General features: G+C 52.9%; 5 protein-coding genes across 5 annotated transcripts; 2 read left to right on the forward strand and 3 right to left on the reverse strand.

Moving 5' to 3' along the window:
- Positions 1-270: 270 nt before the first annotated feature.
- Positions 271-3,822, reverse strand: BBA_00824 (STAG domain-containing protein; the record flags this gene model as incomplete). The annotated part of the gene is made up of 3 exons (XM_008595921.1): positions 271-3,129; positions 3,183-3,391; positions 3,444-3,822. The coding sequence occupies 3 exons, from the start codon at positions 3,820-3,822 to the stop codon at positions 271-273; spliced, it is 3,447 nt and encodes a 1,148-aa protein (XP_008594143.1).
- A 620-nt stretch (positions 3,823-4,442) lies between these two features.
- On the reverse strand, positions 4,443-6,459 carry BBA_00825 (Major Facilitator Superfamily protein; the record flags this gene model as incomplete). Its single annotated transcript, XM_008595922.1, has 3 exons — positions 4,443-5,712; positions 5,865-6,152; positions 6,227-6,459. 3 exons carry the CDS (start codon positions 6,457-6,459, stop codon positions 4,443-4,445), a joined length of 1,791 nt encoding a protein of 596 aa, XP_008594144.1.
- Positions 6,460-9,115: 2,656 nt separating this feature from the next.
- On the forward strand, positions 9,116-10,099 carry BBA_00826 (UreD urease accessory protein; the record flags this gene model as incomplete). Its single annotated transcript, XM_008595923.1, has 1 exon — positions 9,116-10,099. One exon carries the CDS (start codon positions 9,116-9,118, stop codon positions 10,097-10,099), a length of 984 nt encoding a protein of 327 aa, XP_008594145.1.
- Positions 10,100-10,497: 398 nt separating this feature from the next.
- On the forward strand, positions 10,498-12,182 carry BBA_00827 (RNA polymerase III RPC4; the record flags this gene model as incomplete). The annotated part of the gene is made up of 2 exons (XM_008595924.1): positions 10,498-10,912; positions 10,969-12,182. 2 exons carry the CDS (start codon positions 10,498-10,500, stop codon positions 12,180-12,182), a joined length of 1,629 nt encoding a protein of 542 aa, XP_008594146.1.
- A 2,052-nt stretch (positions 12,183-14,234) lies between these two features.
- On the reverse strand, positions 14,235-15,780 carry BBA_00828 (integral membrane family protein; the record flags this gene model as incomplete). The annotated part of the gene is made up of 6 exons (XM_008595925.1): positions 14,235-14,782; positions 14,836-14,903; positions 14,954-15,042; positions 15,101-15,397; positions 15,451-15,558; positions 15,619-15,780. 6 exons carry the CDS (start codon positions 15,778-15,780, stop codon positions 14,235-14,237), a joined length of 1,272 nt encoding a protein of 423 aa, XP_008594147.1.
- Positions 15,781-16,837: the final 1,057 nt, after the last annotated feature.

The raw sequence follows: 16,837 nt of genomic DNA on the forward strand, positions 1-16,837 counted from the left end.
GGGCCCGTATGTGGGAAAAGGGGCTCAGGTCGCAGATAAGAAACCAAAGAGAGTAGATCCCTGATATACGCTGTCGTATCTTCTTCCTTCTTTCACAGCGTGACAAAATTTCTAAACCAAAGCAATGTCGGGTTAACCCCCCTTGAGCTCCTCTTCGTTGCTACTTTGATGCAACATCTCGCTCTTCAAGCATCGCCCAGTTTGGCAACATCGCTAACCCATGTTTTTTTTCCTAACTTTCTTTGCTTTATTCTGCGACAAAAACAGCGGCTAATCACCTAGGACATCGTCCTCGAAGCGGCTTTCTTGTTGGCCGTGATCATGGTCGTCATCGTCGTCAATCGGATCGTCCTCGAGCAGGCCCTTGCGGCGCAGGTCCTCGCGCGATCCCTCCTCAGGCTCGGGCTCCTCTTCAAACATGTTGTCAAGGTCATGCGCCGCCGGCGTCGTCTCCTTTTCAGCGGGCTTGTGAGCGGTGCTGGGCTTGGGCGCGGCCTTTCTCGCCGCGCGCGCCATCTTGTCCTCGTCGAGAAACGCCACCACCTCCTTGAAGTTGTTGCCGAGCTTGGTTTGATTGCGGAGCAGGCGGCGGCGCAGCTTGTCCACGAGCCCGCCGCGGTCGTCGATGAGGCGGCCGCTGATGGCGAGCACATACTTGGCTGTCAACTCGCAGAGTGACTTTTCGGCCCGTAGCTCGTTGGCGAGGCGCTGCTCGGAGGTGAGCTCGGCGTCCTCATCGTCCTCATCATCATCCTCTTCTTCGTCGGACATGGGGTCCTCGTCCTCCGCTGGCTCGTTGAGCACCTTGTCTTTCTTGGACTTTTTGGCGAATTGCTTTTCCGCGCCGTCAAAGATTGACGTCAGTTCGGGTACGAGGCCAGGCTCTATCTGCTGGATGAGGACTCTGAACATGTCGGCGCGGGCTGGCTCGCCAGAGCTTCGGAGCGCATTGATCCTGGGCCGAAGTGTGGCAAAAGATAGATGCAGGTCGCAGAGGCTGCCAGTCGCAAAGAGACGCAATTGATCGATGGCAGCGCGAGACGAGAACGTCTCAATGACGTGACGGCGGTAGGATTGGCGAAGTACAGAGCAACGGTCAATCTCAGCGTCGGGAATACTGACACCAGCTGCCAGTCGCTTTGATAGAGAGCGAATTTTCCACATGAAATAAAATTGACAGGCCTTGATCGCGAGCGTCACAATCTCATCCTCCAGATCATCAATCTCGTCCTCCTGTGGCTCGTATTTACCGCGATGGACAATGTTGATGAGGGTCTGGATCGCTGATGAGTCCGCATTCGTAGACCTCGGCTCAGCTTCCAAGATATCCACGCAATCCGCAATACTAGCCAGCTTGCTAATCTTCATCAACAGCGTTGATAATTGGTGAAGAGGCGCTGCCGCGAGATTTCCGCGAACAGAGAGTTCGCACGTATTGCTCACATTGCGCAGCGCGTCAATAACATTGTCCCACAAAAGTGACAGCTTGCTATCTGTGAGCTCTTCCAGTTCGTCATATTGACGGGCATGGAGCAACGCAGTAGCAGCTTCTGACAAGACTCTCTTATCGTCGTGTCTAATGAATTGTGTGCTTATTTCGTCCAGTAGTCTTCCATATTTGCTCGAGTCTTGGCGGAGCTGCTGGAAAACGTCGAGATCGAGGTTGTGCTCCAAACGCAAGACGATGGCAGCCGTTTCAGGCTCGGCGCCAAACTTGCTAAGAAGTTTCGGAATAATACTGGCAAGTTCAATTGCAATGTCCTCTTGAGCATCAGCAGCTTCACGATTCCCTCTCCGTCGGCTGCGATCAACGTCACCTCCAGAATGTGTAAGGGAAGATCTGATCCCAGAGCTGAGAACTTCGAGAAGAATGGATTCTTCTTCCCTCAGTGGCGCAATGGCTTTCTTGAAAGCAGCCTCTGGAGACGCGCTCTTGCCCTTGGCTTTGCTACGCGACTTTGTGCTCGTCGAGTGATCAAAGAGAAGATATCCAGCCAGAATCTCCCAGGACTTGATTTCGGGTATCTTCTCGTAAAGGGCCTGCGCAGCAAGTGTTATCCTCGTCTCAGGTACAACAGACTCAATGAGATCCAAGGAAACTTCGGTGCCAATGGAGCCATTATTCTGCTGCGCCTCATCAACCTGTGCATTGTAGATGGCTAAGGTTTCGGCGAGGCACTTGATGTCCAGCCACTCTTTGCGTGGTGATTCAAAATCTTCCTCATCGCCAACATCAATCTCGTCCAGGGCATCTTGGCCACCAAGCTCTTCCATCTTGCCTTCCTTCACATCTTCAACGCAAGCACCAAAGAAATTCACGACAGCCTTGCGTATTCTGATTTCATTGTCGAAAATGAGCCTGCCAATGGCGTCAATCTCACTAGGTTCGAGAAGAGCGGCGGCGCGCAGTGTGTCAATGACCGAGATGGCAGTAACTCGTACGGAAATTTCGGAGTCAAGCGTGGCTATTTCAATCAGTCGCGGCCGAAATCGATCGATGAAGTGGATAAGCTGTTGGGCGCTGCGCTTGAAGACCTTCCACAGCTGACGCAAAACTTCGAGTCGAGTGGGAGCGTTGACATCGGACAACATCCATCCCAGATAGCGGAGGTATCCAGGCTCCATGAAGACGGTAGGAAGGTCCCAGATCCAGGAACCAAGGGCCTCAACGCATTCAGTGCGGATTTTGGGGTCAACATCACGGTAGCGATGTACAAAAACGGTATCGAAATACGACTGAATAGCTTCACTGCAAAGGCTTCGGTGGCTATTTGCCTCCTCCAAGTTGCGCTGCACTTCCGCAGTCTTGATCTTGTTCTTACCGCGCTTAGCGGCTTGTAGCTGTTGCTCGATGTTGGCAATGCGACGATCGAGTGTACCGGCTACATCGACAAGTCCGGTCTGGGCCGCCAATGCGATGGTTGTGGCGGTGTGGCGAAACGGTCGCAGTGAGGATGAGGACATACTGGCCAGCCAAGCATGAAGGTTTTCCATCAGTTCTGTGTCCTGGTACATGAGATCCGTGTCGTGAAGCAGGGCGATAAGAGCGTGGAAGAAGGTGACGAGAAGGTCCCGGAACGATCGTGTACCTTTGGCTCGCGAAATGAGAGGGTATTCGAGAATATTTTGCTACTAAGCGTCAGCATATAACGGGCATGAAAATATGTTTCTGTAGCATATACCTCTTGATAGATGCCTTGAAGGTCGACAAGTCTATTGGGGATATTTTCGGGGTCGCGAATGTCGTCAGGCGTGACTTCGAGGTCGCAGCCAGCGCATTGCAGAATACAGTTGACTAGGTCACTCAGAGCAGCAGCATTGTCTGCCTTGTATCTTTCGAGCCATTGGTGGGCGACGGTTTGTGAAGGCTCTCCGGAGCCGAAAATGTCCACTATCGAGCGTGTTAGCCCAGTGAGGAGTGAGTGCGGTGAGGAATAGCGTACCGAACAGACCCGTTCCCTTGGTTCCTGCTTCAATTCGGACAGTCTTCTTTGGCCTGCTGGGAATACGCGCTGTGTGGCCGCCGGCGCCATTGGTCTTGGGCTTCTTAAGAGAGGGTTTCTTTTGGCGGCCGGCGCCACCAGCTCGTCGCGACCGGGGAGCGGGATGGTCCTCGTCGCCGTGGTCGTCATCCTCGCCGCTTTCGTGTTCGTCGGATTCGAGATCGTCGTCTCCCTCCTCGCCCTCGCCGCCGCGTTTGCGCTTGGTTGAAGCCGGGTGTGCGGACGCCTCTGGCTCCCACTTCTCGGGAACTTTGACGACGCGTCCAGATCGGCGGGGCGCATCGCCATCCTGGCTGGAAGCCACTGTGTCGTTCTCCATTATATTTCGTGCGTCTGTCAGTGTCGGCTATGCGACATCAGCAGGAACGTCGATGTAGTGTGGGAGGAAATTGTGCGATCGCGAGGCGCGCGACGGATGTTTGCTGCGACCGGCGCGTCTTTGGCGTCTTGGAGTCGTTAAGCTACCAGGGGACTGCTTTCCAGCAGGGGAGCAGCTATTTGTGGGTCAATGATCCTCACTGGCCTGTCGGATGATTGACGGTTAATATACAGATACACATACTCTCATAAAAAAACCACAGAAGCCAAGGTACCGGTAATTTAACGGGGGCATTGTCCTCGTTCCCGTTCTCTGATTCGTTCTTTGCCGTTCGCTCAGTGGGTAAGTGGGGTGCCAATGCCCCGCTAATCGGCTTCTGCGCAAAAAGACCGCCTCGGCCTGTCATGTCACGCATTCACATCTTCAATATTATCACGCCAAAGACAACCGCGAAACTGAACTCGTTGAGAGAATCATACTACATACCTTCACAAATGGGCAAAATAGACTATGCGCCACGTAAAATGAAGTCAAACATCTACGATCAAGACCTGCTCTCACCCGTCGCCTGACACAGTTTGCTATGGCTTCCTTCGTTCGGATGAAAGTGCAACAAGCTCTCAGTTTTTAACGTTAGTCCTGCGATCAAAGTCCTTGACCTTCAAATCACGCCACATGGCGACAGTAAATATGGTGACAATCAAGACGGACGTCGCTGAGATCATCATGATTCTCTGAGCATCGCCATACGCCTTATCGATGGCCAACCGAGCTGCGGAACCCACAGGGTATGACAGCTGCTTGGGTAAACTCGCGATAATCAAAGGAGCATCCTGTTTTGCCTCTGCTGGAAGATACTCCTGTACCTTTCTGGGGAAGACACCTGTCCAGATGGCCGCAGAGACGGTGCTTCCGATGGCACCACCGATGGAGGAGAACATGGCAAGCAGTGCCAGGACAACTGCGACATGCTTATGGGCGACAGCGGCCATGATGGCAATTTGCTCACAAATTACCAGGGTTCCGCCCGCCACAGCGATGAAAATTTGCGCCATAACGATATACCCAAGAGGTCTACCGGGTTGGCGAAAGTAAATCATCAAACCAGCGCCCAGGATTTGCAACGGCACGCCAAAGTAGAGCGAGAGCCACTTGAAGCGCCCGGTCCAGCGAATGAGTACACCGACAATCAATCCCCAGAAGCAACTTCCGATGTTGTAAATGCGGCCCACCCATGTCGCCTGCACAATGGACGCTCCGGTGACGACTTGGAGAAACGAGGAGAAGAAGGCCGACCAAATGTAGAAGGATATAAATGATAACGATACGGTCAGGCAGGCGCCGATGATGGTGCGGTCCACAAGGAGCTCAAAAGGGATAAACTTGACGGGAGCAAGATACTTTTCGTAGAGAGCGAATAAGGCGATGATCACGATGCCAAAGACGAGCATGCAGATGATCATGGGAGAGTGCCACCCCTCCTTCTGGTATGAATAAATGTTAAACGGGAGCAGAAATAGTGCCATGCCGGTTGCAGCAAGTAGGATGCCAAAAAGATCGAACTGAATCGCGTAGTACTTGACTGACTGCAGTAGAGTGCGTCCGCTGGGCTGCCTTGGGGGGAGAGCTCCCATTCTCTTGGCCTTGCGATGATTGTATAGAAACAAGAAGAATATGGGTGCTACGACTACGGGAACAATGATGCTGAAAGCACCAAAAGCCCATCGCCAGCCTTGAGGGCCGTTGGCGACGAACCTTTCCGCTGCGTAGCCGCTGGTCGGTGTTGAGATGATGAAGGGGGTGTTGATGAAGGCGAAGACAAAAGCACGATTCTTGAGCGCTGATGTATCGGCGGTGAAAACGAGTAGGCTGTAACCCACGCCGTTGAAGCTGCAAAACGATGCGAAAAGTTATTAGTTGACATCCTCTGGCAGTAGTAGGGAAAGGCGAGAGCACAAAGGGAACTGATTGCATGATCAACACCATGCGTCGAAAGGGGAAAAGATCGAGTCCCTTTGCCTGCACTGCAACGATTCACTCACCCAACCCAGTAGAATACTTGTGCTGCCGCATACGTCTCGACGTTCTGGCATGCCGCCATCATGATCAGACCAACGACCATGAAGAACACAGTCAGCGCCACGCCCTGAGGACGACCCCAGATGTCCAAAACTTTAGCGAGTGGTAGCTTGATGAGGGCGCCAATGAGCTGCGAAAAGACACCGGTCGTGGCCGTGAGACCGTGCTTGGAGAATGAGCTCGTCACGTAGGCGGTCAGTGTGACGCCCATCCCCGAGTGCATGGAATCTGCGAAATACACGAGCCAGATGCTGTGGTTCGCTCAAGTCAGCATCACAGTCCAGGTTTTTTTTTAACAAGTCAGACGGTCCGGACGCAAACTTACAAGGCCCATGCGAGGTAAATGTGAAATGGACTCCAGACTTTGACGCTGGCCTCGACCTCCTCGACACCTTTCTGCACCTCGTCATCTTCACTCTTCTCATGGCTGTCGCGCTCGGCATTAGTGACGGCGGGTGTCTTGCTGCTGTCCAACGGCCCAGCATTCGAATGCGACGTCGGTGAGACGTCGACTGACGACTCGTCTTTGCTGGACCAGATTTTTGGTAGGAACATCATCTTGGCCGAAAGACCAGCGGCAGACCAAATGTCCTCGAGTGGTTTTGATGAAGACTTTCAAGCGAGAAGTTCTCCTTGCCCTAGGTGTTGAACAGGAACAAAGCTTCGTCCTTTAGCGCTCGACTTTTAGGGTGTTGGGTTGGATCTACCTTGAAGAGGGTACAAGCCCAGGTTCAGGGTGTTAGCTAAGCAAGTCTCCTCTCCGGAAATAGATCGTACATATGCTTCCAATTGCGAGGTCTGGACCCTTGTGCAGGTCGCCGAGGCTTTTCGGGCAGAGAATCAAGTATGCCTGTTGTGTCGAAAAACTCGTCTCATGTGCAGGATGGGGGGGATGACCAGCAAAGGTTTCGCCTGAAGTGTATTGATCGGGTCGTATCCGTACAGGGACGCAACAGGGAAAAAGGCCTACGGCGCATCGGACAATGCCGAAAAGAGATATGGCTGCCTGTTGCTTTCTGCGGCTTCAGCTCGCAACAGTATTGATCGCCATCCCACTTGACCAACGACGGGGCCTAAAACTTCATGGCTGGAGCGCCACGCGAGCGCCAAGCAAATAGCGAGAGCAAATTTACAGGGATGCTGCATAGAAAATGCCTCATGCAAGTGAGGCTTGAAATCGGTGTTCAGCCGAACAGGCGAAGTTGTTTTATCAGATGATCTTATCTTATCTGATCCCACCTGCAATCCTCCACCTCCCCATGTAAATACTAAATTTCGGGGCATTTCCGAGAAGGCTGGTAGCGGCATTCACTCCGCTCGCCGGTATCGACGATTTTCTTCTCGCGTAACCCTGGATCCGGTTTTGACAGCAGTTCCATCAAAGTGCTAAGATCGCCATGCTGTCGACTTCCTCCAGGCCGCTCTCCAGGCCGCAAGTCTTGCCGGAGGCGAACAATGATGAAAGGCACGCAAGCAACTAGATTTTCCGAACGAGAGAGGCCCTTTGCGCCACTATGTAGCCCAATGATGGTGCATCAATCAAAGCCACGAACACTACTACGATGGGCTTCGTCGTAACCATCTCTGTGGGCTAGTGAGAACGCCGAGTGCCACACCGGAACCAGTTTCAATCACATCAGAAATTAGTCTTCCACCCTGCGAGGCTGTCAAAGCACTGGCAAAAACTGTGGCAAGGTAAAGAAACCCTCGGGTCGCGACCATCATAATTCTTCTCATGGCCTGCCGGTCTCTTTGCCGATGACAGCTGGGTTTCGAAGATGCGCTGGCGTATGTCGCTGACGCAAGGCCCTGACGAGTCACAAATTTCCCAATAGAGCCGGAATTGAAAGGACTAATCGGGATCAGTATCTGGTATAACTGGTCGACGCGCTTTTTCAGGATGCGACTGCTCAAGTGCGCCAAATTGGAGGTTGGCGCCGCGCTCGCTGGCATTTAGGTCAGTGGTGCGCGATGTAAGAGAATCCACGAGGAAGTGAAAGAGTTCCAATATTCTAGATCAAATCGCTAACCTTTGTGACGGGCCCGTCTGGATGAGAGAGCTATGTCGTTTGTTCGGATATCCGTCTCGCTCGGCGACGGCTCTCGCCCTTGCCTCAAGGCGCCATTCTTGTCGTTCCTGGCGTTACCAGCTGCTCAATACGCCTTTCTCTCGATTACAAACTGTAGTTTCTGCAGAGTCTCTGCACCTTGTTTTGTTTGTTAACGCGCTGACCAGAGAACAATGACATACCCATGGGATCCAAGCACCTGGCCATCGCTCTCCACGAGCACTCTTGTCATGAACCAAGACAGGTTGAGGAGGCCCGTGTGAAACATTAGACTTAATGTCAAGCTTGAAAACAGTGGCATGGAACTTTGGTCGCTGTAATCTAGATTGAAAACTGCTCGGTGCAGTCCAACCTCGGAGCACGAGATCTCGAGCTCCGTACAGGAAAGCAAGGGGCTACGAGCATAGCTTGTCGGCATCATACATCGGAACCTAAATCTTTCGTAGGCATCCAAACAAGTCGTATTCCGCAAATAGCCGTGTCGGTCAATCCTTTGCGCTATGTAGCGTACGGTCTTCACTCAGTTGACTTCATCTTCGAGGCATTGGGCATCAACATCACCAGTCGTAAGTCGTTGATCAGCTTGCAATGGCGATACAAGCAGCCATGCCAATGTTTATCGGCAAATATGTGACCCATCATGATGTGAGAAGCTTCTAAGCTGAGCGACAATTTTAAGGTCATTATCAATGCGGCTACCTGAAATTCCGCAGAGCATGACGCGCATCGTTGCAAAGTGCTACTCGGCAATGGTCGAAGGCACCGACTGGCACATTAAAGAGCCCATTTACAACGAGCGCTTCTTTGCGTGTCGAAACAAAAAATTGGTCGATCCAATGACTTGTGATAGAAAATGATGTCTGCGCATCATCTTTCCTGCGATAGAGTCTAAATTGGTGGCCGAGGAAAATATGAATAACCAGGCGTGGTCGCCCATCAAAATAGGACGGTGTGCAGCACCAATCAAATGCCTCCGGTTTCGGCTTCGCATCAGCATCATCAACACCAACAGCCATGCATTGACAGCGTGAAGCTCTTGAGCGTACTGACGAATTCACTGATCATTGACCATCTTCAGCTTCTTTATATCGGAATGTTCGGACAGAATCGGCTCCGATTTCGCGAACGTCAGGCAGCCCTCCGAAATGGCCTCGCCTTTCCCCCAGTCTACGGCCACCGCAGGAGGAGGTAGCATCGTGGCCGGACCACTGCCTTCCGGCGGCACCGGGCTCGAAATCATGCAATATCAATACCCTCTCAAGCTCATTTCGCCATCTGCTTCGAGCGATCAGAGCAGCGTCCTCGTTTTTCTGCTCTCGTACGGTGGTGGCCTGGTCGGCGGCGACTCAGTCGACCTTTCCGTCAAGGTGAAAAATGGCTCAAAACTCAGCCTGGTGACACAGGGACACACAAAGGTCTTCAAATCTCCGTCACCATCTGTCTTGACTAGTCAGGTCATGCGCGTCGAGGTTGAGCCGGGTGCTGCCATGTGCCTTCTCCCGGATCCCGTTCAGCCGTTCGAAGGGAGCGTCTACTCACAGACGCAGATTTTCAATACCAGGCCAAGTTCATCGCTCTGTCTGTTGGATTGGGTTACCCAGGGGAGAACCGCAAGAGGCGAGAATTGGAGCTTTGTGCAGTGGACAGGCCGCAACGAGGTGTGGCTGCAGGACGATGCAGGTAAAGGCAGGCTGCTCGTCCGGGACAAGGTCATTCTTGCTGGGGACGGCGGTTCCTCAAGCGATGGGCCTTTGCGCGAAATCATGCACGAGAACGGAATTTTTGGTACTCTAATTCTACGGGGGGATCTCATGAAGTCTCTGGGCGACTTCTTCCTGACCGAGTTCGCCGCTCTACCTCGACTGGGCTCCAGAGACTTTCGCACGGCCGAAGCTCGCAAAGCAGAAGATGACAGCATGACGGAACACGAGAAATGGCGCTCTTGGAGAATTGATTTGGAGACGGTGGAAGGCGTATTGTGGTCGGCTGCTAATGTCCGTGGCTGCGTTGTGGTCAAGTTTGCCGCGACGGCAGTAGAAGCTGGCCGAGAATGGATAGGATCGATGCTTCTCAGAGAAGGTAGTATCGAGGACACTTTCGGAGAAGATGCCTTGATGTGTGTTCGATAGTTTCTGCATATGGCGCGTTTCTTCTTGATACCCATAGAGCACAGTTGTGGTTGATACAGCATAAATTCGTTGGTGTAAATATTCGAAGATGCTCGAGATTGACCAGAAATTCTTCATTGTACATCTTCCATTATGTATCATTCATTAGTTTTCATAAATTTCTTGCGCATACCATTCGTCAATCAATCATTACCATCTACCGCCGGGGTCTTAGTGGGCAATGCGCTGTAGATGCCGCCAACTTGCCCACCAACATGGCAGAATCCAGCCCCACCACTTCTTCACTCCACCGCCTAAATTTTCCCCAAGCTTCGTCCAGCTTCAATTGTTCTCTTCCACAGCTATCTGCCCATTGACGCCATCGTTTTTGCTTTTATACTTTTGCGATTCTTGTCAACATGGTTCGCGGAAGAGCCCCAGCCCGCGGCACCCGCCGAGGGGCGGCCAGCGGCGGCACCGAACGACCAGCAACCGATGCGCCAGCGCCAGCGCCTACACCAACGTCCACTGACGCTCCGGCTACTTCCACCAGCGAGACGACAACTGCGCGACGCGGGTCTTCCACGCGAGGTACACGAGCCCCAGCTGCGGGACGATTCCGGCCGAGAAATGTTCGTCGAGACGAGGCCGAGCGAGATAGCTTGGCGCGGCAGGAGGAGAAGAAGGCAAGCGAGCGTGCTGCGGAAGAGCGCAGAGCTCGTGGGCGCTCACGTTTCCGCAGCAAACGCAGTCGCGGTGACACCATGGGAAGAGGAGGTTTCGGTCGCATCATTTCGGGGGCCAGCGGTCCATTTTCCTCGGGCATCGGAGGTGGTAAGTCTAGCAGAGAGGTACCGACTTTTGGAACAGAGCTCTGATACAAAATACAGGCCCGAGCAGAGGTGGCAGCGGGTGGTTTGGGGGTGGTGCCGGTGGCATCGGCGGTGGCGGCGGCTTTGGCGGTCGCGGGATGAAGCATGAGTCTAAGGGCCCCAACTTCGCACAAGGCCGGGACATCTACAGAGAAGCGCGAATCAACGCCGATAAACTACACATTATGTCGCCCGAGGAGGAATTGGACAGCGAAGACGAGGCCATGATTGCCGCTCTTAGCTCCAAGGACACTAGCAAAATGCCCATGGGTATATATCGCAAGGAGCACAAGAAAACCGGGATCATCGTGGCTACAACGGCTGAACTGGAAGCCAAGGAGAATGCTACCGGTGAGGAGGAGAGCCTCTGGGTGGACGGGGAGTCGGGGACGCTGCCGCCTCAAGACCAGCCCGAGGAGGGTGTTTGGGCGATGGGCTCTAAATCTTTAATTAAGGAGGAGCCTGAAGCAGAAGACTCCATGGATGTCGACCTTGATGCCGTGCCCGAGATGCAAGATAGGGCTGCTACTGCGGTACCAGCAAAGGTCAAGAAGGTTGTGCCCCAAGACCCCGAGAGCAAGATGATTCAATCAGATCTGGATCTACTAGCTCGGGAGCTTGGCGCCGTGTCTGTCAACGGTGAGAGCGCGCCCGAGCTCGCCAACAAGGACGGCCGTCTTTACTTGTTCCAATTCCCGCCTCTTATGCCGCCGCTCAGGGAGAGCAGCACGCCGCAAGGGCCAGCCAAGGTCAAGGCAGAAACCTCGGCGGTCAGCGTGGACGACATTCCCGCCATCACGGATAGCACGGCCGTGGATCTCACTGGCGAAAACGCCGCCGCCGCCGATGACGACGATGATGATGATGATTCCGACGAGGAGACGGAAGAGGAGCGCGCGCAGGCCGAGCTCAAGCACGGCTTCAAGTCGCAGTTTCTGTCGCAGGGCGGCATGATTGGACGCCTCAACGTGCGCAGGTCCGGCAAGGTCGAGCTGGACTGGGGCGGCCATGTCCTCGAGATGAGCCCGGCCGCCGGCATGAACTTTTTGACGACGGCTGTCATTGTCGAGGAGAGCGACGAGAAGCCAGTGGTCAGCGCCGCGGCGTCGGCGCGCCCAACGGGCGGCGACTGCGTCGGCATGGGCAAGATCATGGGCCGCTTCACGGTCGCGCCCGTCTGGAGCGAGGAGGAGGACTGGAACGTGGCGCCGGAAGAGCTCGAGTGCGCGTAAGATGAAGGGCGGAGCAGCTACGGAGAAGACGAAGACAGAAAATCAGAAGAAGAGGTCGAAGCCACGAGACTTTTGCTTCCCCTCGGCCGCGGAATGCTATTACTTCCTCTGTTCCTCCTGAACACCAGGTTTGGTTGTGCGTGCGACAGCTCTTGCGACGGGTTGCTCCGAGATGAGCACAAAGGCCGTATTCCGCCCATCGCAGATGGCCCATGGCCGTCGCATATCCTGCGCCGTACGCATCAGTCCCCCTCTTTTTTTTTCTTTTTTTTCTTTTGCCCTATTTCGTCGACCCTACCTCGTTCTTCTACTCCTTTCCTCCCCTAGCCCCCAAAGGAAAATTTTAACTGGGCTTTCTACCTGCATAACAAAAGACGACGCCCTGCGGGGAACACGGACATGCGCACTCATCCACGCTCTGTTACGCCCCCCTTACAGGTATTACTCTCGCCTTCGTCCGACTGAACAGGGGGGGGGTTCGCAAATAGCAGCAAATAAAAAGGCCGAATGGGGGAAAACGGTCCGGGATCTATCCCACCCGAGAGTTCTAGACTATCTGCAGAAAGTAACCCTTCTGCTTTTTTTTCCCTCTTTCTTCTGGAAAAGAGCGGAGTCGATAACGCCTTCCGGGTCGGCAAGCCGTTTCAAGCGTGGAGACCCTTGTTGCTCTTTTTCTTCAGCCTGATCCAGTCGCGGCGTCGTCTAGGGGGGCTGGAGGGGGGCCGGGGGGGGCCTTTGACTCGGGAAGAGGGCGCGATATTGCGTCTACCCGTCTAGCTGCAGCCAAAATGGACAATTCCCCGGTCGATTTCTGTTCACGTCTCCATCGTCTCTTCTCTGGTGTTTGCTATCATTCGCTCTTCAAGAAACAAGCGTGGGGAAGGGGTGTTTTAGGAGAAAAGTATTTGATGTGGACTTTTTTTTCTTTTTCTTTTTAATCGGGTCTTGCATGAGGCGGCGGGTGCCGGCTCTTTCCTTTTTTCTCTTTTTCTATACAGCGCTGCATTTTATGGTTTGTATTTGATGACTTGCATGACTAGAATATTGTTGACAATACAAAAATCATCTCATGTATTCTAGAAGCGAAACTGTCAAGTCGTGCCCACCTATAACCCAATGCCTCTATACAACCCGTGCCAGTGGAGTGTGCATGCCGTGGTTGCCTCCTCTCGGCAATACCACGTCCCATCTCATAACAGGTGGGGGGGGCAAGTCTTTGCTTATAGCTTTTGTTATTACCATTCCGTTTTTATTCCCTCTCTTGTTGCTTCAGATTTACGCCAAGAGATGCTGCCCTGAGAAAACGTGTCGACATATAGCCTCATATAGGGGCCTCTCCATCCAGGGATCCGGGTTCCCAGCGATCCCAGGCACAAGTTTCTCATAGATGAACGCTCGTCTTCCCCTCCCCCCCACCCATCCATCTGACGATTTCGAGGGTAAAGTGAACAAATATGACTCTGCTGCTATACGTCCAGGGAGCGCAGCTATTGACCTGCTCGCCTCTGGGTCTGTAACAATGCTCTGGTTTGGGAATTGGGTGGTTTTCGTTTCATTCGAATATATTTTACGAGACAAAGTGGTGCCGAGCGTTGTGTGATTGTAGTAGGCACATGTGTAGCCGGAGCAAAATGCCGACACCGCTCGAGTGAAAAGCGTCAGCAGACTTGTATACACTTGTGTCATGAGTGGTCGCTACCATGCGGTGCAAGGTGGTTAATGTAGTGCGTTGTGTAGTGCGTTGTGTAGTGCGTTGTGTAGTGCGTTATGATGCGTTGTGAATTATTTAGATGTAATATTCCATTGCCCTTCTATCTTGCCCTTGTATCTCTATAAAGCCAAGACGCTGCGATTTCCAAGTGTCATTGATACATGTAGCAATTCTTGTATACGCAATCATATGTAAAGATCATTTGCGAGCAATCATAGTCGCTTGAGAACGTTGGGTCCGTTGCCATCATAAGAGAAAATAAAAACCACTCCGTGCCTGGTATACTGTAAAGGTGCCGAAATGTACGCCGTAAAAAATGAATAGTACAACATTTAATCTATTCAAGGCCGGCGCCCATGCCGACTCGATGTACCATTGCCCAGATCCTGGCTCTGCTCCTCCAGGGCACTCATGTCCTCGACGGATCTGTCTGAGGCCGGGTATTCGCGTGGACTCCATGTCGGGGAAACTGTTTTGCCCTCAATGATGTAGACCTCACTGTTGGAATCTTTCCGTACAGGTGTGCCGCTACCACCAGCAGAGATGCTGACCTTGTTTCCCAGCATCGGGTCGTTATTGTAAGCCAAGGGCGGCGGATGCGAAGTTAGTCCGGCCGCATGGCGATGGTACTCGTCATAGGCCATGGCCTCACTGCGACTCTCAGAATCAACGACAGTGACGCGGTGCAGCGAGACATCGTTGGGTCCATATCCCGGCATAGAGCTTCCCTGCTTCTTGCCCGACAATCCTGTAGATCGCGTGCGGTGCGTTGATTCGAAGCCACGGATCTTGAGAACGCGCAGCAAGGGTCGAATGGTTGCGAGGCTCGAGGCGATGATTGCAACGCCAGGCTCTACCATACTCCAGAGTAAGGCATCGGTTGCAGAAACTATTACCAGATTAGTGTCAAACGGACAAGAAGATTTTCGTGGGACCACCTACAGAGCAGATCATCCGTCTCTGTCAGAGAAGCCAAGAACTTGACACGTATTAGTGTAGCAATGCTGGCGCTGCAAAATTGTCAGTAAGCTGCAAGTTTCTCAATAGCGCTTGTACTCACAAAATACCAAGACCAAGAATAAGGACTACCGTGACCTTGGCTTGCTTGGTCATTTTGACGTTCCACAGCATGGGGATTGGCAGCAGCGCCTACGCAGTGTCAGTCAGTATGGCAAACATTACTCAATAGAGGCGGTACATCACGTACGTAGAGCCAATCCGAAACAACAGTGAGGACACTGATGGCGTAGGCGGCATTGATAATGTCTTGCCCACTAGCGCAATGGCCCTCTGTGATTCTGTAATCCCACTGCTTGGCGACGGGCATGCACTGGAAAACATCCCAGAAAAAGACGCCCAGCGTATATAGGGTGACAACGACGAGACTGATTTTGATGATGATGGTGTAGACTTTTCTGGCGGATAGTCGAAGAAGAAAGACACCGATGCTGAGTTTGACGAACATCATGGACAGGATGTAGGCAATCGTCGCAATCGCTTGCCACTATTTCATGTTAGACAAATTTGGCCGGGTAAAGGACTGATTCGAGTTCGTACCATGAGGGCAGCAACTGTATCATCGTCAGACTCGATAGCTGCGTTGTGTCGTCCCATGCCTCTACGCACGCCTTCGAAGATGAACGCGCACATTGATGTAAAGATGATCTGTATTTAGTGTGAGCAGCTTGGCCTCGGGGGAGTTTGGCTGGCAGGTGGACAACTAACCTGAGCCACCAACATCAACCAATCGTCGGACTGGAAACTCCTCATGATCACGGCTCGGGTATATGTGCGTAGTCCAATCGTGATCCAACTCAGAACCAGTAGAGCGATGGTGGCGCCGACCAAGCGGCCGCCATTGTATTCGTTGAGATCGACTTCGGCCATTGTGAAAGAAACTGTGCTGATCTGCGTCTCGAGCCGCCGGGACTGACAATCGCGCGGAGGCGCGCTATGGTCGACGACGAGTCGACGAAACTGGAGTAGAGATGAGACGGGACGCAGGTTGAGGAAAGATGGCGAGGGCGGTTTCTATATAGAGTTGCGGGTCGTCATAGCCAGTGATATGAGGGGCGTATGCAAGGCACAGTAGCGCTAAAGCTTGGCAGGTCTGAATCAATGCATCGGCGACCTTGTAGTGTAGCAAGTAACTCTATCACAGTAGACGGCGGTTCGTGCCTGTGTCCCCAGTTCGGACAGTTCGTGAGAAGCCCAAGTTGAGAGAAGGGAAGTATGTAGATCGATGGATTGGCAAGAAACAAAAGCAAAGCCTAGCGAAGTTAAAGCAGTTAATATAAATGCTTGCCTCCTTCTGACTTTCGGCTTCCACTCAATATTTTACTACGACCGGGTGCTGCAATGCAGGCAGGCCAGACAGGCGCATGCATTGGTGGCTGCAAGTGTGTAGGGGCTCCGCCGGATGCGGTTCTCACTAGTTACTTAGTGAGTGCCACCACAATGCCACATTGCCACCACAGCTATGATTGGCAAGGTTTGCAGCTGATTAATTGTGACCCATGGGGGAGGAAAGCCCATCTCTCAGCAGGGTTCAATTGCAGGGGTAAAGGAGGGGCGGCATAATGGCACGCCCTCTGAGAAAGAGACCGTTGAAACGTTGCCCATCCTTCACTTGTACCGCGGTTCCTGAGTCGCGGTGGGCATGAAAGGAGACTCTGTACCCCGTAGGAAAATCTGCAGCGAGTGAATGAGTGGCTGACAATGTCGATGCATCGCCACCAGTCCTAAGTTGTCCGAGTGCAGAACCAGCGTCAACCGTGCAGCGGCTTCCTAATACCCCCGTCTTGGTGACGAGCCATCGATATTGAAAAGCGAGCATTGGTGCTGAGAGCCTAGCACATGCATCTCGCAACCTTGGCTTCCAGAACTGGCCTGGGAATTAGAGCAGAGGTTGTTGGTGCGCAGATATTCGTAGGGTGCGGATGTG

This window comes from Beauveria bassiana, assembly GCF_000280675.1.
Source record: "Beauveria bassiana ARSEF 2860 unplaced genomic scaffold BBA_S00002, whole genome shotgun sequence".
Taxonomy (NCBI): domain Eukaryota; kingdom Fungi; phylum Ascomycota; class Sordariomycetes; order Hypocreales; family Cordycipitaceae; genus Beauveria; species Beauveria bassiana.